At 54.3% G+C, this 27,774-nt stretch overlaps 2 protein-coding genes and 1 non-coding gene across 11 annotated transcripts in view; all 3 read left to right on the top strand.

Annotated features, from left to right (window-relative positions):
* PHACTR4 (phosphatase and actin regulator 4) overlaps nucleotides 1-13,413 on the top strand; it is a 68,524-nt gene extending 55,111 nt beyond the window's left edge. For all 8 annotated transcript variants that reach the window (XM_075114866.1, XM_075114867.1, XM_075114868.1 and 5 more), the window contains 10 exons: nucleotides 1,836-2,000; nucleotides 2,131-2,490; nucleotides 5,916-6,507; nucleotides 7,190-7,410; nucleotides 7,870-8,020; nucleotides 8,663-8,718; nucleotides 9,612-9,673; nucleotides 10,464-10,601; nucleotides 11,283-11,359; nucleotides 11,968-13,413. In XM_075114866.1, coding sequence (XP_074970967.1) covers nucleotides 1,836-2,000; nucleotides 2,131-2,490; nucleotides 5,916-6,507; nucleotides 7,190-7,410; nucleotides 7,870-8,020; nucleotides 8,663-8,718; nucleotides 9,612-9,673; nucleotides 10,464-10,601; nucleotides 11,283-11,359; nucleotides 11,968-11,983 — 1,838 coding nt within the window. In that variant the 3' untranslated portion in view covers nucleotides 11,984-13,413. The remainder of the gene's footprint in view (nucleotides 1-1,835; nucleotides 2,001-2,130; nucleotides 2,491-5,915; nucleotides 6,508-7,189; nucleotides 7,411-7,869; nucleotides 8,021-8,662; nucleotides 8,719-9,611; nucleotides 9,674-10,463; nucleotides 10,602-11,282; nucleotides 11,360-11,967) is intronic.
* A 511-nt stretch (nucleotides 13,414-13,924) lies between these two features.
* On the top strand, nucleotides 13,925-24,352 carry RCC1 (regulator of chromosome condensation 1). 2 transcript variants are annotated; one of them, XM_075114586.1, is made up of 13 exons: nucleotides 13,925-14,050; nucleotides 14,460-14,501; nucleotides 14,890-14,952; nucleotides 17,435-17,518; nucleotides 18,291-18,375; nucleotides 18,475-18,662; nucleotides 19,742-19,921; nucleotides 20,007-20,103; nucleotides 20,687-20,809; nucleotides 21,023-21,178; nucleotides 21,546-21,665; nucleotides 22,086-22,238; nucleotides 22,865-24,352. In XM_075114586.1, the coding sequence occupies exons 5-13, from the start codon at nucleotides 18,303-18,305 to the stop codon at nucleotides 23,038-23,040; spliced, it is 1,266 nt and encodes a 421-aa protein (XP_074970687.1). In that variant the 5' UTR covers nucleotides 13,925-14,050; nucleotides 14,460-14,501; nucleotides 14,890-14,952; nucleotides 17,435-17,518; nucleotides 18,291-18,302; the 3' UTR covers nucleotides 23,041-24,352. The 2 variants fall into 2 exon arrangements, with proteins under 2 accessions (XP_074970687.1, XP_074970685.1); XM_075114584.1 differs by lacking the exons at nucleotides 13,925-14,050; nucleotides 14,460-14,501; nucleotides 14,890-14,952 and having other exon boundaries at nucleotides 17,435-17,679.
* On the top strand, nucleotides 14,134-14,338 carry LOC142066990 (small nucleolar RNA SNORA73 family). The gene has a single exon (XR_012663860.1). It is a non-coding gene; the product is annotated as a small nucleolar RNA SNORA73 family (small nucleolar RNA).
* Nucleotides 24,353-27,774: the final 3,422 nt, after the last annotated feature.

Below are 27,774 nucleotides of genomic sequence, written 5' to 3'. Positions count from 1 at the left end.
ATCTTAATCCTTTCTATGAGTTTAAGACACTTGGGCAGTCATAAGACAGAGGTGGTAGGTTATCGTATTTGCTTGCAATTCTAACACCTACTCTTACAAGGTCAGTTAATTTTCTTAGGCAAGTTCTTAGGAGAAAAAAATGCTCGAAATCCTTTGAGACAAGTGAGTGAGGAGGTAGGGACGAGGTATAGCAGAGGCTTTCAAACCCGGTACAGCTGGGAGGTGAGGTCCTGCTGCTCCCCGGGCTGGTGGTTAGCAGGTTGTGCTGGGCTCACAGTAAGGAAAGAAGATAGCGGTGGACTGTCTTGACCTTGAAGGAGGTCGCTGGAGCTGAAGTTGAGAGTAAGGTGGTGTCAGAAGGCCATCAGGAGACTTCTGTGGGTGCTGCAGCTCCCTGCCAGAGAAGGGCATGCAGGGTTTGAATGGTAAGGAAAGCTAGACCATACTGTTCCTGTCTCCCTTGCTGAAAGCTTCAGCTGGCCAGAGGCAATTGCTGCTATAAAAAGCTCTGGCTCATCTCTTAGTTTCAGCCCTGCCTGGGGAGGAAACTCCCTCTTGTTGCTGTCTGTATTTCCTGCATTTCAGGGAAGGGCAGCTAAGTGAGGCAGAGCGGTCCTCCATCTCCTCTCAGGAACCAAGGCTATTTTGTTGCAGAAAAGAGCCTGGGGAGCTTTTTGGCTTCTTGGCACCTTTGCTTTTAGCTTCTGAATAACACCGGGTTAGGGAAGGGGGAGGTGTTACCTTGGCAGGGAGAGGAGAGGTGAAGAGGGCAGTGGAATAAATCATCAAAAATGAGAGCAACAGAGTGCGCTGGGGTCTGACACCTGCAGGGGGGTGGGCACGATGCCACATACTGCAACTGCTTGAGAGATGGTAGTCTGGAAGTGCTATGGCTTTTTCATCAAATTGGTGATGTATCTATTCAAGTTTTCTTGAGCTGGAAAGCGGTCAGAATGGGCAGTGGCCCATTAGAGTGGATGCAAAGTCTGATCTTTGGGAATAATATTATGAAGAGTTTGTCCTGTCAGGGCAATTACAGAGACAGAGAACGGTTGAGTATTTCCTCAATGTGACTGGGGCTTTAAGTGCTCTCAAAAGCGTGGGCTGAAAAGAGGATGGGGTTGTTTTTCCAAAAGAGGTCTTGCTTTTAATGTTTGGGAAACTCTGTCTGTAAAGGCAAAAATAGTCAAGATGAACTACATCAGATTCTGGAGATGTATCTGATGAAAACAAAGGTTAAAAAGTGGGGAAATACGCCTTGCTGTGGGATGTTTTGGGTAGAGCAGTGATTTTTGTGCCAAATCCAGGGTAGAAACAGAAGGAAACTAGAGGTGCTTCAACTGATTTTAAGACTTTATCAAAATCTATTATTGCATGTCCAGCAGATTACTTGACTAGTTAGTGTTGGATTTTGTACTGCAGCAGAGAATTTGTGAATGCTCTAATGGTGGGTAGATGCAGAAGCTGCTGGAGGTTTTTAACTGTGATTGCAACTTCCTTGGGCTGTAGCACAGCATTAGGCATACTAGTCTTAAATGCAGTAGCATCCTTTCTAAACAAGGTGGTAGATTAACAGGCTGCTGAAGTAAAGTGCTTGATGGGTACAGTGCTGTACTGTTTTGCTTGTTGATAATGAAATCAAGGGCTCTCAGCTTCAGCTAGTCAGTGCTCCGGGGCTCTCCTCTGCAGAAGGTAGACTGAAGACTAACGGTTTCAGAAGCCAGAGAGAGGTTGGTGCGGATCCGTGGTGGTTCAGTCAGATCAGCCCTGTCTCCTCTGTCTCGTGCTTTCTGAGTGTTTTCTGTTTGCTTCTCTCCCCTCCCGTGCCCTTGCAGATGGTGAAGAACCAGAGAAGCTGAACCCACCTGCACTGAAGAATGGCCACACAGTCCCAATCGGTGGTCCTGGGGTTTGTAACCTGGCCAGCCAGGAGGAGGCGGCCACAAAGCCATCCAGCCTTAGGAAGCCTGTTCCAGCTGAGGAACCAAAGAAAAGGCAGGGTAAGAAACCAGATGTGTACAAAATTGGTTGCTTCAGATTCTCCACAGACCAGTTTTGAATTCTCATCTGATTCTTCCCACCCTACTCTGGGCCCTCCAGAATCTTAAACCGAGCTGTCTCACTTTGCAGGCTCATCCAGCAGCCACTCGGGGCCTGAACTGGAACCACCTCAGGAGCAGTATGCTTCCAGACAGCCTGTGCTTCCTCCAAAAAGACCTCCGTCCACTTCCCAGGAGACAAACGAAGCGCAGGCGAAGGATCCAGCACCCGCCAGCAGCACTGCAAAAACTGCACCCTCCACCACAGCCCCTCTTGCGGCAAAGACAGTCAATTCCACAGCTGCCCCTTCCCCAGCCCCCAGGACTCTGCCCCCAGCTCTCGTCAGTGCCAACACTACTGCTCCCACGAGTACCACCAGCACAGCTCCTGCCAAACAGCCTCCCGTCCCTCCTCCCAAACCTGTCAACAGAAATAGCAACTCAGTAATAGGTAAGTGCCTTCTGTAAGCTGGTTTTTGTACCCTGGGATGTTCAGGAGCCCTTGCTCTGAGATCCTCTTCCCTTTGTAAGGGAAGATTTTTAGTATGATGCAGCAAACATTATCGTGAATGTCTGACCATCTTTCCTGAGTCCAGTTCAGTTTGGACTCCGAAGATCTGCCAGTGTTTAGCCAGAGCGCACATGTGCTGAGAACAATAATTACTGCATCTTCTGCCACGAGCTGTCCAGTCTGTCAGACGTGCGGGTTTCCAGCAGGTACCGGCAGGAAGGAATCCCTGCCTGCTTTTGGTAGGAGTGTGCGGGTGGTGCAAGGAGAGGGGAAGGCATTTCTCTGTCAGCTGTAAGACAGGGCCTTTGAATGATGATGCTTCACTGAGGGCTGGCTGGGATTCAGCTGTGGACAGCTGGGGTTGGTGGGTGGTGTATGAGATTTTTGCTTTGAGGCTGTGGTCAGTGAGAATTGATGCTTTTAGCTGGGCTTTCGGAAAAAACACAAACCCAAAACCAAACAAAAAAAATCTGCATCGCACCAAACGATTTCTATTATGGCTGTCACTGCTGGGCCGTGTGGTTTCCACTTAGTGCAGAGAGGCCAGGAGATGGCAGGGGTAATTCAGACCTCCCTGGTTATACTCGGGCACCTTCTCTAAGGTCTCTGGCTAGGGTATTGCCATATTAGTCTTATCCTTAAGTCTTGTCCCATGGATAAATAAGCTCAACTGTAATTTGAGCTAAATCTTCCCACTTAGTCTGTCTTTATCTCTCTAATTTTTCTAACCAGAAGATCTGTGGAGAGTTTCTTAAAGCTGAAGGAATCCCCACCCTCTTTGGGGAATTTTAGAGGCCTTAAAGGTACAACATTGCTGGAGTAAATGAGACAACTTCCATCCAGACGCTGGGCTGTTCGTATTTCCCAGCCCACCTGCTAATCTTTGGATTGGGTTAGCAGAGGCTGGTACAGATCAGGAGGGAGGTTCCCAGGAAGATCAATCAGACAGGTCTGCACTGTTATTGCAGAAACCGGAGGCGTTACCCAGGTGTGGTTTGGGAGGCAGTGGTAGAAGCTTAGATCATGTGCAAGTTACCATCTGAAGCAGCCTAGGCCACTGCTTTCAGTACAAACTCCATCAGTCTGTTCTGCTTGGGGCTTCTTGCTCGAGCAGGTTTTGCAAGCAACCTTGATATGGCATTAAACACTCCCGTATGCCAGACCAGCTTGATTAGTCTGACCATGCCTGAGCAGCTGGTGAAATACTTTCTTGTTTTCTTTAAGCTGCTTGCATACATCACAGATGGTATTTGAAATGCCCCAGCACTAGTTGCAGGGGGTGCTTGTGGAACAAAAAATGTGGCTAGAGACAGCAGTCTATCAAACGTATGTTCAGACCCAGCCTGCTTCTCTCCCCAGCAATACAGGGCTGGGCTCGGTGCACCTGCAGCTGCAGGGCTGCGGAGGAGAGCAGCCAGCCCCTCGTCTGTATCCTGGATGAGAATGCAGATGCAGAGAGGCTTTGCAGCTCTCTGCAGGGCCATGCATCCAGCATGATGGAGCTGTAACTGCGGCACACGTGCAGTCATTGCGGTGCGGACCTTGTTGCTTTGGATAAACAGCAGCAGTGGAATTGGCTTCATGAGCTCTCCACAGGTCTTTGATGTATGCTCTGACTCGGGCATGTGTGTGCTTTTGTGCTGCTATTATAACCTAAGGCAGGGGAGGACTGTTAATGTGCAGATTGCCCCTTTGTTCTGTCATGAAGATGTTCCCTTATGTTCATTCTCAGGGTGGTTCTGGTGTGTCTGATGCAGTAGCTGAAAATAAGGCTTGGGAAACACTTGCTTGTGGGGAGTGGGAATTTAATCAGCATCAGCTTGACAAAGCAAGTGGGGCAAACGGTGCTGTCCTGCTGTCCGGGAGCTTGGTGGCAGCCCTGGTGCTTGGTGCCACTGACAGGTTTCAGGAGCCACAGACTGGGCTGGAGCAGCAGGTCTGGCCACGGTGGCACGTCACAAGAGGTGGCGGCAGTCATTGCACTGGGTTTATCGCACTGAGGGGAGACAGGCTGGCCCGGGAGGATGCTTTGAGCGGCGCCCAGTCCTTCTGTCTCCTCTCCCTTCTGCCAGCTACTTGGTCCCTTTCAAAATCTGTCTACGATTGCCCAAAGGTGACTCAAGCCTGGTCCTGCCAGGCTTCAAGCACTGCTGAGGAGATACTGGATTCCCTCTGGGCTGAAGTTGATGGGAGCTGAGGGCACTCTGTGTTTTGTACAATCTGGCCCTTAATCTACAAGGGGAAAGTCTGAAAATGCTAAACATCCCAAAAATGCTCCCACCTCTCTCCAGTTATGCAGCCTTATCTCAGTGAAACACTTGCCGCTTGCAGCACCCTCTTGTGGTGTCTGGTACTGCGGATTCCTCCCAGCTCCGCGCTGGGGCCACTGCTGTGTGACCATCGCTGTGTGACGGTCACCCGCTCCAGGTGAAACGTGCAGTAAATCTGATCCTCTTCAAGCAGGTGGGCAAAACCTTTCCGAGCCCGAGAAGCCATCGATGTACGAATGTTAAGGGCAGCAAACTTTTGAAGCAAGAGCAGTCTTTGCCAGTGTACCTTCATCCCTAGGAACCAAAGGGTGTTTAAGGAACCTGAGGTTGCCTGCTGCAGGATTTTTCCATGATATCACACCATCTCCACTTCTCCCCCTCTCCCACCCAGCAGAGAAACTCTATGTAGACTCAAGGCTCTTAAATATTTTTGGGAATTTTACTAGTTGTTTTGTAGTTGCAGAGAAGCTTATGTGGGGCTTAAGAAAGCGCAGAGGGGACAGAGCAGAAACTCATCCTCAAACACACAGGAACCACTGGCAGCAAGGTGTTCTTGGGCTGGGTCTGGCAGATGAACAGAAATGGGGAGAGCGCATTGCTGCTTGCAATTCTGCTGACTTTTGCCTTTGAGTAAGACTTCCCAAAGAGTTTTTCAATGTGCAAGGGAGCTTTAAAGACAACTGGAGTCTGGGGTGTCCTGAATGTCTCAGATTCCTTTGCAAACTGATGCTGTAAATATAGCCATAAAGTGCCCTACATACCTGCATTCCTTGCTGAGGCAGCGTGCAGATCTGGGTGAGCTCCATCTGCTGTCACTTGGGGGCCGGTGCTGTTTCTCTCTCTCCAAAGCAGCAGGATGCACAGACCTCTCCAGCCTCCTTGTTCCTGGCTGCTCTCCCAAGTCTTACCTTTGCTGTAGGAAGGGCAAACTAGAGGCTTGCAACCTGGTTATTTCTGGCACTGTGTTCTAGCAGAAAAGAAGCAGAGGTTGCTTGGTTCAAGGCTGAGTGTTTTGCCATGCTTATTCCATGCTGGTGAAGGATATCTGGAAAATGCCCTGTTAAATATAGTGGCTTTTGTGGTTTTTATTTTCAGCTGAACTTTCTCAAGCAATGAACAGTGGTACAGGCTTGTCTAAGCCTTCCCCTCCTCTCCCACCGAAGAGAGGCCTCCTGCCTAACAACACGTCGGAGGCAGCTATCGCTCCCAAGCCCCCGAACGACAGGACAGTGACAGCTAACCGCCCCACGCTGATACCGACACACATGACCTCCGCTTACCCGCCACCCTCACCTTCGCCGCCCCTGCCCACGCACATACCCCCTGAACCCCCGCGCATGCCCTTACCTGCCTCCAACCCTGTCTTGGACCCTCCACGCTCCCTGGACCTACCCAAAGAGACTTCTCCTCCTCCTCCTCCTCCTCCAGAAGACTTCAGGTCCTTGGAAACATCGAAGAGGACGGCAGAGCAAGGGTTTGGCGAACCTCACGTGCTGCCTCGCCTGCCCCAAATCCCATTGCACATCCGTATCCAGCAGGCTCTGGCCAGTCCTCTGCCTGTCACCCCGCCTGCCGAGGGGTCGCACAGGGCTCACTCGCTGCTCTTCGAGAACGATGGCTTTGGAGAAGACAATGGCACCCTGGGCAGGACGAGGTCCCTGCCCGTCACCATCGAGATGCTGAAAGTGTGAGTACCTCCTGTCTGTGGGCGCAGTGAACACCCAGCAGTGGTGTGGGTCGCACTGGGCTCCAACATGTTGCTGTCGTACTCCCCGCTTCAGCAAGGAGGGCTGTGGGCAGGGCTGGGTTCTTTGCTGTTTTTCGCAACAGACTAGAAACCATTTTGCCTGGTGGCTGAATCTGTGTTTCAGCCTCCTGGGGGGCCGCAGTGCATCTTCCCCATGAAATTAGCCCTGGTTCTGGGATTTTGTTGCTCACAAAGGGAAATGGGTTCCAGACTACAAACACAGGCTGATGCCAGGAATCCAGGCCTGGCCTGTCTTTAATTGCATCAAGACAAAACAAGGTCCTGGATTCCATCCATTTGTGGCCTTCCTTAGCCTTTCATTCTGCAAAACAGAAGTGGGAAAAGGACTGTTTTGTATTATAACAGAGTTGAACCTGCAAGTCCCAGAGCAGGGGGGTGGGAGGGCTGTTTGGTTCTGCAAAGAACCTGCCTCTGGCATTTCCTCTGCCAGAGCTCCCTGCGCTTTGGCGAGAGGGAACAGTGCAGGGTCGTGGGGTGGGTCTTGCGTCTCTGGTTCCTGGGCTACCTGCAGACCTGCCTTCTGCAGGCTGAGGAGAGCTGACAAGGCGTTGATCTCAGGCATATTCCCCAGCCTCTGATGTAATAGTGTGCTTTTCGTTAGTCCAGACGATGAGGAAGAGGAAGATGACCAGGAAGAGGAGCAGAATGCGGGTCCCCGTGTGTATATTGGAGATGTGCCATCTGTCACAGTCATCCCAAAACTGGTACCCCAGGTCCTGCCGGAGGAGCAGGAGGGAGATGAGGGGATGAGCGACTCTGACTCGGAGGGGCCCATCCTGTACAAAGATGACGAGGATGAGGAAGAAGACGAAAGCCATAACAGTAAGGCTTTGACACTGCAGCTGGCTGTTTCTCTGCTGAGCTCATGCCTGGCCGTATTAAGATCTGGATCGAATTGCTAGTTCACACAGTGCTTCAAAGCAGCTGGTTCTTGGTTTCATGATGTACCACATGTCCTCTTCCTCAATTTTTCAAAGGCTGCGCAGCCAAACCTGTATGCTCATCTGCTGAGATGCACCCCCTCCAGTTGCAGATGGCTCCTGCAACAGCTTGTGCTGTCCCACCCCTTCAGGTGGGATAGCATTAGGTGAGCATGTGGGCATCACGCAGAAATGCTGGCTGTTGCTGTAGTGCCTAGCTCTGGCTAGCTCTGGAGCTGAAGTGCAGAGCTTGGAAAGCCAGCTCCAGGAGAGAGCACAACTGCCAGGGGCACGTGGCTCATCTTGCTGTGCTCAGGCACTGCAGTCTTCAGTCGTATCCCGTCGCTCTTCCTCCTCACAGGCACGCTGGCTAACAAAGTGAAGAGGAAAGACACGCTAGCTATAAAGCTGGGGAACACAACTGCGCCACAGGAGGAGAAGGTTGTCTTCCCTCGGAAGAGCAAGGAGGAGTGGAACGAAATTCGGCACCAGATTGGGACAACGTTGATCAGGTATGAAGAATGGAGGAGGGTGTTGGGATTGAGCCGCTGGCCCAGCGTGCGAGGGGTGGGATTGGACAAAGCTGTTGCCTCGTCTAAGCAGCCTGTGCTGGAGTGTGGTGGGTGGTTGCACACTGCTGCTGGATCAGGGCCGGGAGGCAAAGCGTTGCTTTTCCCCCTCGGTTGTAACAGTTGGAAGTTCCTCCTGGAGTTGAGCGATATGCCCTGACAGGCCCCTGTTTCCAGATGTTTAATGGACTGTGAGGGGAAAATCTCAAGGACTACAGAAATGCTACTGCCGTAAAATATGGATGGCGTATAAAGATGTAGACAGATGCAGGCTGAGTGCTGGTGCATTAGGTGGTGGATTAAGCTGGGGCTGCTGATAGTCCAGGCTCTTGCCATCTACCTTGAGTTCCTTGCGAAGTTGTCTCTGAGCTATTGAGAGGCTGTAGCGCTTTCCAAACCTGTGCCTGCGGGTGAACGGCTGTTTGAGTGGAGGAGAGTGCAAAACGGGGCAGCAGTGATCTCCACTGGTGAATGATGGGTGTCGAGGAGGCTTTCCAGTGCACTGAAACCAAGCAGTTGTATGCTTCGTCCCCTACCGATGAACGACCAGGTAAAACATTACACACTTGTCACACTTTCCTTTAGGCGATTGAGTCAGAGACCGACAGCAGAAGAACTGGAGCAGAGGAACATACTTCAACGTGAGTAATGCTTCTCTAATGGTCCTAAGTAATAAGTTTGCCTTTAACATTGTAGTGCAGGTGGACCTGGAATCTGCTTGAAATGTAGTGACAGAGGACTGTGCTTTGGTTAAATCGCTGTAGAAGAGCAGTTCCACTAATTTTTCCCAGTACTTTGTTACTGTCAGAAACCGGCTCTGGATAAAATCAAACTTTAGCAGAGGCACCAAGCGAATACAGTTCAAAGCATCGTGTTATAGAAAGCCTACCTGTCCCCTGCCTGACGCCTCAGGGAAATGTACATGAACTGGTTAAGACTCTGGTGTTACACAGCAAGGACTGTTAAAGGTGTTTTTGTTTGGGCTGGGCTTTTATTTGTGGTCCAGACATTACAGCATTGTACTGCATGATCCAAAAAGCAGCAGTTTGTGGCTCTGTCGGTGGTGTTTCTCTTGGCCATACCTTGTTCTGCAAAAGTTTTAAATAAACATCTTGAGGAAAGGGAAATGTCAGTTCAGGAAGTTTCCATTTAAAATATTTATCTGTGCTGTTATTCTCTTTAAGCTATTAGTATAATAGCTTTGGGTAGAAGCAATCTGCAAAGCGGTTTGGATGTATTTTGACAATATGGCCATTAATCTTTAACATACAGAGGGCTGGAGAGAGTGACTCATCCGTGCCGTGTGAAGGCCCCCATTGCCACTGTCAGCTGGGGGGTGCTTGGTGAGCGTAAGGGTATTGAGTTGGACTGTGCTCTCCGCCTGTAGCAAGTGCAGACAGGCCACGGTGAGCTTTCAGAACCATAGATAATCTGATATAGCTCGATACTCTCCTTTTATTCAAGTCCAGAAAGTGCTTTTCAAAGCCTGTGATGCTTATAGGAAAAACTCTTTTCTTTTTTTTCCCCATGGCAGCGAAAAATGAAGCTGACCGTCAAGCTGAGAAGCGAGAGATCAAACGCAGGCTCACCAGAAAGGTACTGCTGGCCTCCGTGCTGTGATCGCCATCTGGCAGAGCTGTCGGGGATGGTGGTGGCTATGAGCACAGCGTAGCTACCTTGCTGCGGGTGAAGTCACGGGGCTATTGTGTAAGCGTCCCCAGTGCCCTCTGACTGCAGTGACTTTGGAACGTGGACTGTCACCAACGGTGAGCCGTTGGCACCGCAGCCACGTTTGTCAGTGATAGATCTGAGCTGGCATCAAGCGTAACAAGCTAGATGAGAACTAAATTTGGCACCTGGTACTTGAAAGGTTTGCTGGTGCTGGCCTGGCTCTCTTTAACACAGTACTTCAGTGGCCACGACTTCCACACCAGGCTCCCCAAAATCAATTTCTAAAGTAACAACAGCATGGGAGAGGCTGAGCAGAGCAACAGCTGCTTTTAGCTGTTACGTCCGAGTTACTCGTGGTTGTTACTCATGGCGGGGAAAAAGCTTCCCAAGGGTCTGTGGGTATGAAATGTGGCATTGCTGAAGTGGGGAACGGGCTTGCTTGGTTTAGGGGTGTCACGCAGGGCTCACCCTTGTCACAGCTGTTCCCAAACCCTTCAGTGTTTTCCTTCTCCTTGGCAACGTGGCCTTGGTTCTGCACTAGCCTGGCCTCATGATCCAAATGAGATTACACTGTCTGTAAGAGGGTTTGCCTCTTCCCTTGCAGGCTGTGGGTCAGACCCAGTGAGGAAACTGGTTTTAGTTTTGCTCAGGCTGCTTAGTCCTGAACTGCCTTTGTGGACAAGGCACAAACTAACTCTGTTTTGCTGGTGTTCAGCTTAGCCAAAGGCCTACAGTGGCAGAGCTGCAGGCCAGGAAGATCCTGAGGTTTAACGAGTATGTGGAAGTAACAGATGCTCAAGACTATGACCGGCGAGCAGATAAGCCGTGGACAAAGCTAACACCAGCTGACAAGGTAACAGGGAGCGCCCTGTCCCCAGGCAGGGGGAGGGGAGCTGGATCGGGATGTCCCACGCAAAAGGGCTGAGCCAAGGAGATTTGCTCTGTTCCTTTTGCTTCGCCTGTGCATCTCTCCCTCTGCCACCCCACCAAGCACCACCAGTGTCCCTTCACCCACGTGTGCTGTACCCAGCCTTGCTTCCTGCCCGCTCTGTGGCGATGAGGAGCCCAAGTGGGTACGGTCTGCATGCCAGCGTGGCCTCTGCCTCAGCTTTGAGTGATATAAGAGGATGCAAGGTGCAGGGTGTTGGTTGGAGGAGTGCACTTCCTTGCAGGCTGAGGCAGGCCTAGGCAAGAAGCTGGCAGGGAAGCGATCTTTCCTTGTCTTCCCTGGCCACTTGTGGGGACTGCCCAGTGGCGGGGGGGAGATTAAACTCAGCCTAGTGTGAATGGACTGGGATAGCTGGGGTGGCTGCTGCAATCTGAGCTCCTTCCTTTACCAAAGGAGCTGTGGGACTCAGCCCTGCCTATCAAAACTGCTCTTAAATCGTCACCACTGAAAGGTGATCAGCCCTGAGCAGGGGCGTTGGAGGTACAACACCTTCTTGCCATGCCTCAGCTCACCTGATATGGGAGAGAGGGTAATATGTGTACGCCTTAGCAGGAGATAAAAAAAGATCTCTCCCTCTTTGTGTAGGCTGCCATCCGGAAGGAGCTGAATGAGTTTAAGAGCTGTGAAATGGAAGTCCACGAGGACAGCAAGCAGTTCACAAGGTGAGCGAGAACATGTTACTTGCTTAGAGTTTGTCTTGTTGGGAGAGCTGTGCTGCAGGGTCATGTGAGAGGCAAAACATTAAAACCTGAGCAAAAATGACCTGTTGGAAAGGGTTGTTAAATCTCTACCTTAGAGGTGTTGGGTGACTGGAAGAGTAGCAGACATGAAGTGGGTTGTTCTTCCTTAAACTGGGGCTTTGATCCTGGAAACTCAAAGTGACCAGCGGCTGGTTTGAGGTGTATCTGAAACCAGTGCGGCCTTGCAGCTGGAATGGGCTTTTCTGGGGGCTAGAGACACATGCAGCAGGTGCCACAGCCACAGAACACCTTGGTAGTTAGCTCGGATATTATCTGTGGAGGAACCTGTGAATCGTGGGCCAAGGGATTCTTTCCTCTCCCCGACTGTTGCTCTGTGTGGCTAAGATGAGCATTTGCAGAGCACAAGAGCTTTCTAAGGCAGAGGTGAAATAGTTTGACGCTAACAGCTTCACTGAGGGCCGAGAGTTCAGAGATAATTCAGTTTACTCTCTTTGGCTGTCTGTAGTGCCTCGGTAACCATTTAACTTGAGCTCCAAGGATGATACTTGGATTTTTCACTTGGCTTTTAGGTACCATCGACCGTAACCTTCCAAGAAGGGAGCGAGAGACCCGAGAGGACTTAGAAGTTCTGTGCGTCCCTCTCCTAGGCAATACAGCGAGGGTGGAACCCCGATCTTCCAAGATTTGCCTTCAAAACATATCCAGAAAAGGGCTTTCGGCCAGGGAAGGGGAATCCTGTCTGAATGTAGCATTTCACTGGAACAAACACCTCTCGAGTGCCATCAGGCTGGAACTGAACACTATACCTCGCGCGGCTCAGCAATACGCCTCTGCTCCGGCGCCAGCATCCCTGCCAGGAGACCATGTACATGTGGATGAGCAGTTCATTCCCCAGCTCCCTTTCTCAGCCCGGACTTGCCCAGTTCTCAGCTGTACACACTCCTTTTGGGGGTGCAACTCCTTCGTTTCCTCCTCCTTACTAAGAACGGGGGGGTGGGGAAAAAGGCAGCTCTAGTGTTGGAAAGCTGAGAGTGGATGTGCTAGGAAGCATGTGTGTATATTAGCTGTGTACAGAGAACCCTGTGCAGATGCTGACCTGGCAGACAACTGACATAGCTTTTTGGTTTTGCTTGCGTCTCTGTCATGTCCTTAATGTCCTGAATCACTACTGACCAACCGTTTGTTGTCCTGGAAGGGAATTGTATATATATTAACATATGCTGCATCTTTTTGTAAAAAAAAAAAAAAAAAAGAAAAACAGAAAACACAAATGTATGAAACATTCCCTCCCCACTCTCTCACACTTGCTGTGATGTTAACAGATCTTGTCTCGAGGTATCTAGGCTTGTTTAACAAATTACAGAACGAGGAAATGACTGTTGCCTTTTTAAAACTTTTTAATTTGGGGAAGCTGTGAGAGTAGTCAATTCTTTTTATTGTGGCTTCCTCATGTTTTTTACTCTCCCAAATCAGGGTGAAACTTGCCTTTTCTCATTTTTACAGCTAAACCTACTGGAAACTTGATAATTTCACTGTGTGTGTGGAAGGGAGGGGAAGAGGAGGTTTAAAAAGTGACCTTAAAAAGATATTCTTTCTCTTCTGAGAATGATCTCATATTTGTTCTTCCTGAATGTGGGTTTTGGTCTTTTTTTAAAAAAATCTGGTCTTGGCCACTGCTGTATCATGCACAACACCTAACCCACATGTGAGATGCCACTTAATGTGAAGAAGGGAGTGTTGTGGGATGAGGAGGGTGTGGGAATGGAGAAGGACTTGCCTTGTTCACAGGCCTGTTGTTGCTCGGGGTGGGCCTGGCTGTGCTGCCCCTGCCTCTGCGCTGTGCCAACACCCTGGCCGCCATCACCCCACAGCTTGTGGGAGATGGCGGGGGGCATCTTCCCTCACAGCTTCCCCCTGTACAGTATGGCTGTAGACTAAATCATTGCATTGTATATCAGTCTCCTCATCAACAGATTTTAATTATTGAATAAAAGTATTTTAGGATTTTTTAAAAACTGTTTTTGTGGTCTTTAAGTGCCTAGGTGAGGGGAAGGAGGGGTTGGGGTGCTCAGACTCCGCCGCTCCTCAGCAGAGATTCAACACGGCGGCGCCCGCCTTTCCCGCCCTCCCACTGCGCATGCGCCCCGCCCCCACGGCGGACCCCGCCCGCTCCCTCCCACTGCGCAGGCGCCATGCGCCCCGCCCCCACGGCGGATCCCGCCCGCTCCCTCCCACTGCGCAGGCGCCGCTTTTCCCGCCCCTCGCTCGGCGCTTATGCGCATGCGCCCGCTAGCCCCGCCCCTTCTGGCTGTATAAATGCCGCGCCGCGCCGTCCGTCAGTCTCTTTCTTTGCGGCGGCGGTAGTAGGTGAGTTACGCTCTCTTCGGTGGTGGGGTTGCGGCCTTCCCTCTTCCCTGCGCTGTGGCGTGGGGTTCCTATGGCCGCTCAGGGCCATGCTGCCTGCGGGCAGCTGTAGGAGCGCCGCGTCCCCCTTTCCGTGCGGACAGGAGGCCGTGAGTGGCCTTAGCCGGGTGCTTTGTGCTGCTGAGGCGACATCTTGGGCCGTGCCCTCCTCAGCCGCTCATCATCGCCGCCTTCTTTCCCCATAGGCTTCGCGGACACCGGCCCGGCCTCGCCCAGCTTGCTCCCGCCGTGAGTATCGCCCGCAGGGTCACGGCTGTGAGCTGTGTGGGGCGTGGGGGCGCGGGCGGCTGCGGGGCCTTGGCGCCCCAATCCCAACGTGGATATCCGGAGAAGTCGCTCTCTCTCGGCTCTGTCCGTGTGGCGCATGGGAGCGTAGGCCTTCGGGCCCGTGACGTACAGTCCCGTTCCACGACGTTGGAGAATAAGCCGGGCCTCGAGTCTGCAGCCTGCATATTCCTACTGCTTCTCCGAGCCCTCGGGCGGTGACGGAGGAGATAAACCATGCAGGAAACAGCTCTGCCACGCAAAATGGCTGGGGGGCGCGGGGAGGCGTGTGTCTGTATGGCTCGGGGGGGCGAAGGGAAAGGGAGAAATGCCTGAGCAATCACTTACAATGCCTTTTCTTGACTGTTCCTAGTTCTGAACTCGAAAAGTTTGGAGTGGAGCACAAATTTGGAAGGTAATACTGCACTAATAATGTAACATTGTTGGCTGTGCGTAGTTATAGGGTTCTCTTAATAGTTTATACTTAAAATAAGCTTGAGCTGTTTCTAAGTGGCTTATGGAAACTGAATTGGATCGGCTTAAATTAATTAAATACCATTGCAGAGTATAGGCATTGTTTAACAGCGAAAGTTCAGCTTAGGCGTGTTCCCTAGCTTCTAAAATTTTGTTGGACTTCGGATGGATGGGGGAAAGAGGCCGATTCCTGACTTTTAAAGAGGAGAGGGAGGAAAGCCGTTGGTGGAGGTGAACGATGTTCAATTAGCTTGAGGCCTTATTTGTACCATGTGGGACTTGGGGAAAGAGCAGAAGCAAACTTACCTTAGTTTTCTAAATCCTTGCAGGCGCTGCTGACTCATTGTGATGAGGTGCTAAAAGAAAGGAATCCACGTGTCTAGAGGGAGAGGGTGAGTATATTGAGAGTACCAGCCCGAATAATAGAGGTGATAGCGAAGGTTCAGTTCATGCAGTATGTGTAATCAAAAGAGCGACAGACCAGAATTGGCTGGCAGAAGATACTGCATTTCGTGGCCTTTTCATAGCACATGCTTCACGCTGGGGGGAAAAGGAGCATACCCACTCGCATGGTGGGTTATGTAGCTGCTGAATTTTGTGGTACAATGCGGCAGGGCCTGGGGCTGAGCCTGCGTGGGTGAGCCACACACGAGGGAAGCAGCACGAGCCATGGGGGTATGGTGGATGTGGCGTGCGTGCACCTCAAAGGTGCTGCAGTCAAGGGCAGGGCTCTGGGTGGCCTGGCGCTCCAGGAGGGAGCTGCCTTTGGGTGCTCTCAAAGGGTGGGAGCTCGGGGTGTAAGAAGGGACTAAGAAAAAGAAGCCATGTGCTCTGTGTGGACTCCGACTTAACATCAGCTGGCCTGTGGAATGACATCCCCACCCATCGGTGGGGCCACCCTCCGTCCAGCTGCCAGGGAAGATGGGGTTTGATGTGAGGACGTTCTGAGGGAAGCTGATACTGGAGGGCTGGCTCATAGCAGTAATTTGTGCATTTGTTTTACCTGAAATAGGGCCTTAAAAGTACTGTTTTGTAAACCTTTATCTAGGTGTGGTAGACAACTAAATAAACGTTACTTTTTTGGCTTGGCGTGCATTTTTTTGTGTGTGACTGCTTGGTTAGCCCTGGAATATGAAAGAAATCCTGGTCGCTCCTGTTAGTGCTTGCACTCAGAAGTGGGATTCCTGGGTACTGCTTGTGCGTCCTCCACAGAGTGATGGTAAAAGGTGCAGAAACCTGCTTCAAACCCATGCTGTGAGCTGCTGGGGCTGCATTAGGATCCGGTGGTACCCTTACGGTAGACTTGGATCATCTCGTGGCAGATTAACCTTTATATCAGTCCTTAAGGGCTGAACCTGGAACAGTTGATGTAGTCTGTAGCCCAGGTCTGCTGTGGGGGAAGGCCCAGCAAAGGGCCCTTTCGCAAAAGGAGAGCAATGCTTGACAGGTGCCTTTTGTGGAGGTTATGCTTAAAGGGCTAGAACAGGTCCGTGAGTTACCTGCTGGCTGGATAGCCTGCCCTTTCCCAATTCAAATCCAAAAAGAAAGGCTCGTGGTGGGGTTATGCCCCTCCTAAATGGGTTTTCTGATCTGGGCCGGGGGCTGTGTGAGTGGCTGGGACACCTTGGGTAGGGTGGAAGACCTGTTAAATAATAGGCGGGGCTCGCTATCACAGCGTGGACCCTTGGTTTGCGATCTTTCCATCACAAATTCATTCTGGTTCCTGCTTCAAGAATAAAAGGGCTTCGCATGTCACTCAAAGCAGTGGGATGATGAAAGCATGGGATGGTCTAGAGCAAGGATGACAGTGGAGGACTGCAATGGGGATGAGCCTTGCAGTCAGCAATATGTGCCCTAAAGAATCAGCAGACCCCTGGGAAGCCAAATAGATAAAGCTTTTGGTATTATCTGAGGATAATTGTAATAATTATGAGGACCGGAAAGTTCCAAAACTCCAACTGGGCTCTGAGGAGTCCTTGCAACTCTAAGGAGTCTGGTTGTAAGGATGAAGCAGTGATGACAAATAACACTGTTTTTAGAGAAACAGGAATCCTGGAACCTCACTTGGGATATTTTGCAAACTACCAAATATATGTAAATTGGGTCCTAATTCCACACATTAAAATTGACAAAGTAACAGCTGAGTACTGACGGCACCGATGGCGGGGAGGCCTGCTGTCCATCCGACACTCCACCCTCGCAAACAGGCCGGTTGGGTCGAATGCGCTCAGAACAGCTCCTTGCTTCTCAAAACCCAGCAGTCGGTGCATCGAGACGGTTCGTGTGGTGGCAGCCCCGGCATCCCGACGGCTGGCTCTGTGCCACTGGGGTCCCCAAGAGCCGTCCACCCTCGCAGGCGGGAGGAACCTCAACCAAAGCCCTTTTACGTCGTACACAAGGTGCTTTTAATCCCCTGGAAGAAAGGTCAGCTACTCTTCATCAACTCCTGCGCTCCTTATTTCCACAGTAAGACATTCGTGGCTGGCATGAACCTCTCGGCTACGCTTGAAACAGTTCAAAACTGTAGGTTCTTTGAAAAAATTCAGTTGGAAATCGACTCGCTTTCCCAGTTATCTCCCCACGAGTGATGGGCCTCAGCCTGCCTCCTAGCATCGCACGGACCGTGCGTGTTGCTGAACTGTTGTTTTTACGCAAACCGATCCAAACAGACTGAACGGGGTGTAAATAAGTTAAATAAGTTTGTATATTCCATCAAATAGCTCAAGAACAACCTCTGTTAAATGGCATCTGCTGTGGTACTGGCTACCGGACCTCGGAGCGTGGACCTGCTGGGTTCTGTTAGTACTCTCTGTCTTGCTTCGTTGTCATCATGCAGTTAGTCTCTTGCGTTAAATATCTTATTTTCTGCTGCAGATCTCTCCCCTCACCGCTGAACCCGTAGCTATGCAGGCTGCAGGAGTTGCTGCTTTTTAGAGGCCCGGACAAGTTGTTCGCACGGTAACGGAGGCCCTGATTGACCGGGAGGCCCTGGGAATCCCTACAGGGGGCCGTGCGGGCCGCCGGCCAGCAGGGGGCGCTGTGCCCCGCCGAGCGGCCGGCCGCACCTCCCGCGCATGCGCAGAGGGAGGGCGGCAGCGGCCGGACGGCGGCGGGCGGAGGTGGGAGTGCGGCCCCGGGGGCGGCGGGAGGGGCGGGGGGGTGGGGTGCGGAGGCAGGGGGATAGGAAGGGGGGTTCGTGAGGGCGGGGGGAGGTCCCGCCGAGCCCCGGCCTGCCCGCCGTGCCTCGGGCCGCCACGGGCAGAGGAGGCCGGCGGGAGGGAAGGCCGGGCCGGGCCGCGGGCCTACGCGGCCCCACGTGGGGCTGGGGGGGCGGCGCGGGGAATTCAAACGGCGGCGGCGGCGGCGGGGGGGTGTTCCTTGCCCCGGGCCCCCCCGCGGGGCCGTGCTCCTGCGTGGGGTGCGGAGGACGTGGGCTTCAGCCTTGGTGGAGGCGGGGGGCTGGACGGGGCCGGAGCCTTCCCTTGCCTGGCCCGGGGGCGGGCGGGGGGATGTCACGGCTGCCTGAGAGTGAGTAAAACGCACAAGAAAAACTCCACATTTTTCGAAACTGGGAGTGGAGATCGGTGCCTAAATCCTACTTCAGTCACCGGTCTTTCAGGAGACCCACAGTGACTTTTAAAGCGGGCGGAGAAAAAGACCCCCAACCAAGTGGTAGCCACGCTGTGAGTCTCCATGGGTGAGCCCCTGACAGGGTGTCTTTGGTGTTCAGATCCGAAGCACTATGCCAGGGAAACGCACTGCGAAGAGGAGCCTGGTGCCAGAAGAAGAATCTCCGGGGAGGAAGAAGGTTAAAGGTAAGAAAAACCCCTGGGAGCGTTCCCTCCCCATTCCCGGGGACCACCTTTAATAGAAGGGTCACTATACATGGTATTTATCTCCCTTCTGATCCGCAGTCTGCCACCCGTCTCACTGCACGCAGCCCGGCCTGGTGCTGACGCTGGGGCAGGGCGATGTTGGCCAGCTGGGCCTGGGGGAGGATGTGATGGAGAGGAAGAAGCCAGCGCTGGTGCCGCTGCCAGAGATGATGGTGCAGGTGGAAGCCGGAGGGATGCACACGGTGTGCCTCAGCCAGACGGGAAAAGTGAGTGCAGCATGGAAGGGGCAGCGCATGGAGGGTGTGGGGAAGCTGAGATGTGCTTCCCCGCAAGCTCTGGGGCATGTCCTGGAGCAGGAGGTCTGAATCACACCCTGCTCTGCACAGATGTGTAGCCCACTCCAGCTCCAGGGATGAGTGTGGTCTCCATGCCAGGGACCACAACATTTTAGGGAGTCAAAGGGATAAGTCATAGAAGCATTAAGGTTGGAAAAGATCTCTGGGATCATCAAGTCCAACCCTCAGCCCAACAACCCCAGGCCTCCTAAACTGTGTCCCAAAGTGCCACGTCTACACGGTTTTTGAAACCCTCCAGGGATGGTGACTCCCCCACCTCTCTGGGCAGCCTGTGCCAGGGCCTGACCGCTCTTCGGTAAAGAAGTCTTTCCTAATATCAGATCTAAACCTCCCCTCATGCAGCTTGAGGCCGTTTCTTCCTGTTCTATCACTAGTAACTTGGGAGAAGAGACCAACCCCCCCTCACTCCAGCCCCTCTCAGGCAGCTGCAGAGAGCGAGAAGGGCTCCCCTCAGCCCCCTCTTCTCCAGGCTAAACCCCCCCAGCTCCCCCAGCCGCCCCCCAGCACACTTGTGCTCCAGACCCTGCCCCAGCCCCGCTGCCCTTCTCTGGACACGCTCCAGCCCCTCAAGGGCCTCCTTGTCCCGAGGGGCCCAAACCTGAGCCCAGCATTCGAGGTGGGGCCTCCCCAGGGCCGAGCACAGGGGCCCCATCCCTGCCCGGCTCCTGCTGGCCACACCAGTGCTGACACAAGCCCGGGGGCTGGTGGCCTCCTTGGCCACCTGGGCACTGCTGGCTCATGCCCAGCCGCTGTCAGCCAGCACCCCCAGGGCCTTCTCCGCCGGGCACTTCCCAGCCCCTCTGCCCCAGGCCTGGAGCGCTGCCTGGGGTTGGTGTGACCCAAGGGCAGGACCCAGCACTGGGCCTTGTTAAACCTCATACAGCTGATGTTGGCCCAGTTTAGGCTTGTGGGTCTCTGTCATGTGACTTCACACTCAACCTGTTGCCCCTCCAGGTCCCATCCTGACCCTCTCACTCTCTTATCTGCAGATCTACACCTTTGGCTGCAATGATGAAGGCGCCCTCGGGCGCGACACCTCAGCAGAAGGGTCGGAGACCACACCAGGGCTGGTGGAGCTGCAGGAAAAGGTGGTGCAGGTCTCTGCAGGAGACAGTCACACAGCTGCGCTGACGGAGGACGGAAGGGTTTTTGTCTGGGGCTCTTTCCGGGTACGTTGATTTCTCAGGCACTGGAAGCTCTACTGATGGTTGCTGCTTCTGAGACTCACGTCCCTGCATCTGTCTCTCCACCCAGGATAACAACGGGGTGATTGGCTTGCTGGAGCCCATGAAGACAAGCTCCATTCCTGTGCTGCTCCAGCTCAGTGTACCCATCATTAAAATTGTCTCAGGTGAGCAGGGTCCTGGGGTGCACACGGGGCAGGCTGGTGCACGAGGCTGTTGCAGCCCTCTGGGAGGAGGTGAAGGTCCAGAAGGTCCATGTCCTTTTCCTCCCTCGGCTGCTCCAAGCCAGGTACAAGGGTGTGCTTACTCCTCTGGCTCTTGAGAGAACAGACCTTGTGTCTCTTCTAGCCCCAACAATTTGCTAATATTTGACCCAATCTGATGTAAGTGCCCTACAAGAATGCCCTAACCGTGTCCCCACAGGGTCGAAGCGCTCACCCTCTTCTAGGCTTGGGGAAGCTGAACAGAGCAGCTGGGGAACTTGTCCAGGGCCCGGGTGAGGTTGGGGGGCACCTGTTCCCCTAAACCTTCCCAGAGAAACTTCTTTGGAGTTTCAGATGGAGAACTGGGATCAGGAAGAGGGAGATCCTGGTGTTTTAAGTTGTGCCAGAAGCTGGCATCAAGGTATCCCCACTGAATTCCAGAAAGCTGAGACATCTGGGGTTTACATGTGGGATGTCAGCCCCTGGGTCTTGCTGGGTTCCTGGAGCATGACTCCTGCTTCACTCATCTCCCCCTATCTCCTCCCAGGGAATGACCACTTAGTGATGCTGTCGGTGGACGGTGACCTCTTCACATGCGGCTGTGGCGAGCAGGGCCAGCTGGGGAGAGTGCCAGCGCTGTTTGCCAACCGAGGAGGAAGGAAAGGGCTCCGTGAGTCGCTTTGGTGCTCGGAGGCGTGCTGTGCTGCATCCTTTGGCCCCAGCTCTGTGCTTTGCAGAGGAGCAAAGAGACCCAGTCTCTTCCCCTCCTGCTCAAGGGCTTGTGTGTAAATCAGTTGCTTGGATTCAGTGAGCTACATCTAGGCTGGGGTGAAAAGGGTGCCAATCGCTAGACCTCGTATGACGCCTTGTCTCCCGCCCCCAGAGCGCCTGCTGATCCCCCAGCGCGTCCCTGTCAGAGGCAAAGGCAACAGAGGCAAAATGCGTTTCCAGGATGCCTTCTGCGGTGCTTACTTCACCTTCGCGGTCACACAGGAGGGACACATCTATGGATTCGGCCTCTCCAACTACCACCAGCTGGGTGAGCTTCACTTACGTCCCTCCAGATCTCCTGCCTGCTTTGGTCTGGCTGCGGACTTCCCTGTCCTGTGGTGCCCTGGCCTGGTGGGAGGACACTGCTGGGCACCCTGGGTCCTGAACACAAAGTATCTGCCGGACACACTGGAGCTGGAAATTGGGGTGGGGGGGTCACCCTGCATACCTGTGGGTTTAGGTTCCGTTCCCTGCAGCAAGTGAGTTTGAGCAGAAATTTGATTTTGGGGCTTGGGGAGCTGTGTTAGTCTCTGGTGGGGTGAGGCCCAGGGTGAATGGCTCAGTGCCAGTGTCTGGCCTGGGCTGTCTGTGCTCGCAGACCTGATCTGCCTGGGTTTGTGCGTCCCACCCCGCAGGGACCCAGGGCACCGAGCCCTGCTTCTCCCCGCAGAACCTGACATGCTTCAAGAACTCCACCAAGTCCTGGGTTGGGTTCTCCGGCGGGCAGCACCACACGGTGTGCGTCGACTCAGAGGGTGAGCGCTGGCGTGACGGGCAGCTGGGAGCCACACAAAGCAGGATGTGGGGGACTCCCATGGCCCTCGTCCTGTCTGGGGAGGTGTTGGGATGAGGGTGATGTGCTGGAGCTCTCCAGGTCCTCAGTGTTCAAGGCAACAAGGGTGGTGTAAACTTGCAGGGAAGATGACAGTAACCTGGAGTCACTTGTGAGCTCTGCTCTTGCAGACACAACAGTCTGTCCAAGCACCCACCCTGTTGATTTTGGGGAGCTGAAGGGTCTCTATCCCACCCTGCACCTCCTGGTTCGGATCTAGGGTGTGGTAGGGAGGAGTGATGCTCCTCCAGGAGTCAGACCGGGGGGAGAGGGTCTGGCTATGGCCTGCTGTGGGCTTCTGCCTGCCTCAAGTCACCTCTCCTGTGTGTCTGTCATGCCTCAGGTAAAGCCTACAGCCTGGGCAGGGCAGAGTACGGACGGCTGGGCCTCGGGGCAGGGGCAGAGGAGAAAAGCACACCCACGGTCATCCCTGAGCTCCCCAGCATTTCTTCCGTCGCATGTGGCGCATCGGTCGGCTACGCCGTCAGCAGTGACGGTGAGTGCTGGGGCCTCTGTGGGCTTGGGAAACGTACCTTCCCCACCCCTCATCCATCCATCCTGGTGCTCTGCCCAGCCTGGCTCTCCCTGGATCCAGCCGGCCCCGCACAGCCTTGTTGCACGCTGCTGGCTGTGTCGGGACTGGAGCCAGGTCCTGGTGCTGATGCAGCCCCTGCTGAGCGCCCAGCCCAGGGGCAGCTGGGCAGCAACTGCTCACATATTTTTGTGGGCTCTTGGCAGCAAGGTTTGCAACAGGGTGTTGACCAGGAGGGGGTCGTTGGCCTGCCAGTCCCTCCTGCGTGCCCTGCTGCTGTGAGACCGCCATGCTCTGGTGCAGTGCACGGTTGTGCGCAGCATCTGCAGCCCACAGCTGTTGGAAGGAGGATTTGTAGTGGGCTGATGGATTTCCTTTGCTCCCTGGGAGCAAAACACTGCCTTGGCTGTGTGATGAAGTGCCTCTTCGAGTTGCCAAGCACTGTTCCTGCCCCTGCCTGAGTCTCTGGCACCCATTGCTCATCCCCCTGCCTGGGGGTGAAGTCCCCTTGGGTTTGGCTGATGGGTCCCCTTGGCACCCCATCGTGCAGCCTCTTCAAAGTCAAAACTTGCATCACACCTCCGTTGCAGGACGAGCGTTTGCCTGGGGCATGGGCACCAACTACCAGCTGGGCACAGGGGAGGAGGACGATGTCTGGAGCCCAGTGGAGATGACAGGCAAGCAGTTAGAAAACCGCACGGTCCTGGCCGTGTCCAGCGGTGGGCAACACACTGTGCTGCTGGTCAAGGACAAGGAGCAGAGTTGATGAAGTGATGCCGCGCAGCCGAGCCAGCAGGACCCGCACACACCCCCCCACCTTCTGCCCCGGTCCGGTGACCAGTTTCCAGCTCTGGTCTCCCACTGATGGTGGTGGGGAGGGCAGGAGGCTCCCAGAGCTGGGCCCCGGTGGTGTCTGCATGGCTGGAGCAGGGCTCTTCAGGGATGCTTGTGATTTCTCCCTGCAAGTGTGTGTCTGTCTGTGGTGCCAGGTGCTCTGTCACTGCCCCCGGGTCATCTTGGTCCTAAACTGGAATCAGTACTGTGGCTGGATGGCTTTTCCACTTCTTCTCCTTTGTTGTTTTTAATATTTCCTGGCCTGGCAAAGCTGAGGGCCGCCTTCTTCACTACACACAAGGGTTTGGGCATCAGGTTTTCTGAGGTCCCTGTGTTCCCCATCTCTGGGTGCTGCTCCATCCCCTTAACCTAAACATCTGTTGCCTCTCCAACTTGGATTTGTCTGCTGCCACCCACCAAACCCCTCGTTTTGTTCCGGGTGAGATCTCAGTCCAGCAGAAACGCTGCTGGGGAGCTCTCTCCTCTCGCACCCAACGCCTGTGGCTGTGGCGAGGAGATGCTGCTGGGCGAGTGGGAGCCTGCGAGGGGGAACACCACTGGACAGTACCCGGCCCGTGCTGCACACAGAGCTGTGGATGCTGGAAAAGAGGGGCTCCTGCCTCCCACCCATCACCACTTACGAGTCTGAGCCAAAATCCCGCAGGCAGCGAGGGAGGGAGCAGGTTCCCCCGCTCCCTCCTGCCTGGAGCAGCCACATCCAGCACGGCTTTTTGAAATCCTAGCCATTCTTGCTCTTTCCCATTGCCTTTGGAAACCCAGCAAAATCCATCCCACGGGTGGAGACTTTGTTGCTTTAATTTTCTCTCTTCCCTTTGCTGAGGAAGGAGCTTTGCCGTTAGGGCCTCGCTGAGAAGACAGAACCAAAACCCAGCTATGCATCAAATCGCTTGGAAACAACGGGACTCCCTCCTCTTCATCGCCTCCGGTCTCGGTCCAACTGGTCTCGCTCTCTGCGCCCAGCCTGCCCCATCTTCTCTTTCCATGCTACCTTGTAGGTACCTGGACTGAGAAGGGGGTCTGAGAAGATTAAATTTTATATGTTAAGTTATAGCAATAGGGGAATGTGGGGGGTGTGTGCGGGGTGGGGGGCTGGGACTTGTACAATGGCTCAGAATAGGTTGAATTTTTTTAAAAGAAAATGTATTTTGGTTGATTTAATTAAGGAAGAGAGGAAAAAAAACCTGTAATCTTTTAATGTTTGGAATAAATTCAGTTTTGATAAACCGTGGGTTTTCCCATGGTTTGGAGGGGTGGGCAGCCCTCCTGAGGGCGTGGGCCCACTCCAGGCTGATGTCTGGGGATGGAAGGGCTGCTCGTGTCCCCTCCTGCCCCCACCTCCATAAACCCTGCTGCGTTCCTGTCCCGGAGCTGCCGCGGGAGCCGTGCTGCCAGCTGAGCTTTGGCATCTGCACAGAGGTGGCCTGTGGGAGGGGAGCCTGGGGCTGAGCAGAGGCTCAGCATCCTCCAGCCCCGGCTCAGCAGGGACATGGGGATGGGCTGAGGACACCTTGGCCTCCTGCCGCCCTCGGGCAAGGCGCTGTTGTGGCCACTGCAGCGTGGGGCCAGTCCTCGGTGGCTGTGGGGACAGGTCAAGATGGGTGTCTGCTTTGTAGGGGTGTGGGGCCACCCTTGGGTGCTGCCATGGTCCCAGCCTGGCCACAGCCGTGTCCGGTGCCATATGTGGGTGCGTGTGTGCAGTGGTGGGACACGGCCACGGGATGGCAGCAGGAGAAGGCGCTGGGGTCTGCTGGACGGCTGGACTGGGAGAAGTGGGACAGGGAGAGGGGGTGGTCCCCGTGGGACCCTCCCTGTCCCCTTGGGACCCTCCCTGTCCCCGTCGGACCCTTATTCCTGGCATATTTGGGTTTCCAGAGTCACAGCTGAGTCCACCGGCATGGCTGGAAGATGTCCTGGCACATCCCTGCCACAGGCTGGGTGCTCACAGTGGCTCTGTCGGAGCTGGAGCTGAGCTGGACGCGTGTGTGTGCTCCAGCACAGAGACCAGCACCCACAGAGCAAATTTCCACATCCTGGTGTGACCGGAGCCTCCGGTGTCTGTTCACTCTTCATTGGTTTGGAGGGAGCCGGTTCCTCCATGGGCCTGTGGCTGGGGGTGGGCTTTGGGCGGGTGGTTGGTGGGTACTGGGAGCGGCTTGGGCTACCGGCCGCCTCTTGGCTCTACTGCTACCCCATCTTTTGGGCTGGGGAAAGACAAGCTTTGACTTTGCAATGGGGGATGGCCTTGGTGTAGAGCGGGCCGCGGTCCAACACGAGGCTGGGGGTGCTGCGGGCACCAACCTCCCCACTTGTTTGACGATTGCAGGGCCGGGTTTGCAAAGGGTTTGGGTTTTTTTCCATGTAAACAGGTGGCTGGGATGTGGGCCCATTGAGAGTGTTTTATTGTCAAGGACGGAGCCTGTAATTCGCTATCAGTGTGGGCTGAGCCAGGGGCAAGGGCTCACAAATATTGTGGCTGATGCTGCTCCATGGGGACCATCGCCCTCCATTTGATGCTCCTCCATCAAACGTGATGGATACCTGATGAGGAAATCGCTCATTGCCTCGGGCCTAATTCCCAACGACAAGCTCAATGTTTGTGTCTTGTTTCCACAAACAGCACTGGTATTTTTACATCTCTTCCAGAGAAAAACCCACCCTGACTTGCTCTGCCACCCTTCTTGCCAGCCCATCAACGCTGCCGTGGCGCAGACAGCTGTGCCAGGCTCTGCAAAGTCCCGCTTTGGTGGCTGCTCATGCATCTTCGCACCCTTTGCGTTGAACCTCACCAGCCTATTTATAGCTAAGAAATGCAGAGAGGCTTAATAAAGGGAGACGTGGGACTCCTCCGGCACCGGGGTGATGCTGACAAGCCACGGTGGTTGCTGGGGTTGGAAGAGCAGCTTCTTGCTCTGCGGGGCTCCTGGTGCAGGAGGCGGCTGCGGCCCCGGTCCCGGCTGGGTTGGGGTTGGGGTTGGACGTAGACAGATTAAGTTGCCACTTAAGTGGGGTTTGGGGAGTCTGAGGTGTGGGTTTTGGTGCAATTCCTGGATAGTGTGGGTGCCTGCCAAAGAGGGTAAGGACTCTGTAGAGGTGGTGTCCTGTTCAAAACCCCACGGAGAATGATTTTAGGAAGGACAAAACTCACCCTGGTAAGGGCTGGAGCCCCCGAGGTGTTGCTGCATCACAGAAGGGAAAGGGACGTGCAGCAACTGGCCTGGCTGAACAGAGAGCTTTTGCTGGGGCTTGGAAAAAAAGGCGAGTTTACCACTTTTGGAAGAAGGGGCAGGTGACTCCAGAAGAGTACAGGGGTCCCGTGAGGCCTTGCAGAGAGAAAATTAGAGAGGGAAAAGCCCAGCTAGAGCTCAGTCTGGCCACTGTTGTAAGGGATAACAAAAAATGGTTTTTACAAATACGTTAACAACAAAAAGAGAGCCAAGGAGAATCTCCCTCCTTTATTGGGTGCAGGCGGGGACGTCGCCACCAAAGATGAGGAAAAGGCTGAGATACTTGATGCCTTCTTTGCCTCAGTCTTTAATAGTCAGAGTAGTTATCCCCAGGGTGTTCAGCCCCCTGAGCTGGAAGGCAGGGATGGGGAGCAGAGCAAACCCCCCATAATCCAGGAGGAAGCAGTTTACGACCTGCTGCTCCACCTGGACACTTGGGTCTATGGGGCTGGATGGGATCCACCCGAGGGAGCTGGCGGGGGAGCTCACCGAGCCACTCTCCATCATTTACCAGCAGCCCTGGTTAACGGGAGGTTCCAGATGATGGAGGCTTGCTAATGTGACACCTGACTACAAGAAGGGCTGGAAGGAGGATCTAGGGAACTACAGGCCTGTCAGCCTGACCTTGGTGCTGGGGAAGGTTATGGAGTGGCTCATCTTGAGTGAGCTCACCAGGCAAGTACAGGACAGCCAGGGGATCGGGCCCAGCCAGCACGGCTTCCTGAAAGGCAGGTGCTGCCTGACCAGCCTGATCTCCTTCTGTGACTGCGTGACCCGCCTGGCTGTGGATGTTGTCTACCTGGACCTTAGCAAAGCCTTTGACACTATCTCCACAGCATCCTCTTGGAGATGCTGGCGGCTCGTGGCTTGGACGGATGTACTCTTCACTGGGTAAAAATCTGGCTGGGTGGCCGGGCCCAGAGAGTTGTGGTGATCGGAGTTAACCCCAGCTGGGGCTGGTCCCGAGCAGGGCTCCCCTGGGCTCAGTGTCGGGGCTGGTTCTGTTTAATATCTTCATCAATGACCTGGGCGAGGGCATCGAGGGCGCCCTCAGTGAGTTTAGAGCTGACACCGAGCTGGGCGGGAGTGTCGATCTGCTCGAGGGCAGGAGGGCTCTGCAGAGGCACCTGGGCAGGCTGGATCCATGGGCCGAGGTCAGTTGTGTGGGGTTTAACAAGGCCCAGTGCCGGGTCCTGCCCTTGGGTCACACCAACCCCAGGCAGCGCCCCAGGCCTGGGGCAGAGGGGCTGGGAAGTGCCCGGCGGAGAAGGCCCTGGGGGTGCTGGCTGACAGCCAGCTGGGCATGAGCCAGCAGTGCCCAGGTGGCCAAGGAGGCCACCAGCCCCCGGGCTTGTGTCAGCACTGGTGTGGCCAGCAGGAGCCGGGCAGGGATGGGGCCCCTGTGCTCGGCCCTGGGGAGG

This window comes from Phalacrocorax aristotelis, chromosome 20 (genome assembly GCF_949628215.1).
Source record: "Phalacrocorax aristotelis chromosome 20, bGulAri2.1, whole genome shotgun sequence".
Classification (NCBI taxonomy): Eukaryota; Metazoa; Chordata; class Aves; order Suliformes; family Phalacrocoracidae; genus Phalacrocorax; species Phalacrocorax aristotelis.
This window is presented reverse-complemented; position numbering and strand designations above follow the sequence as displayed.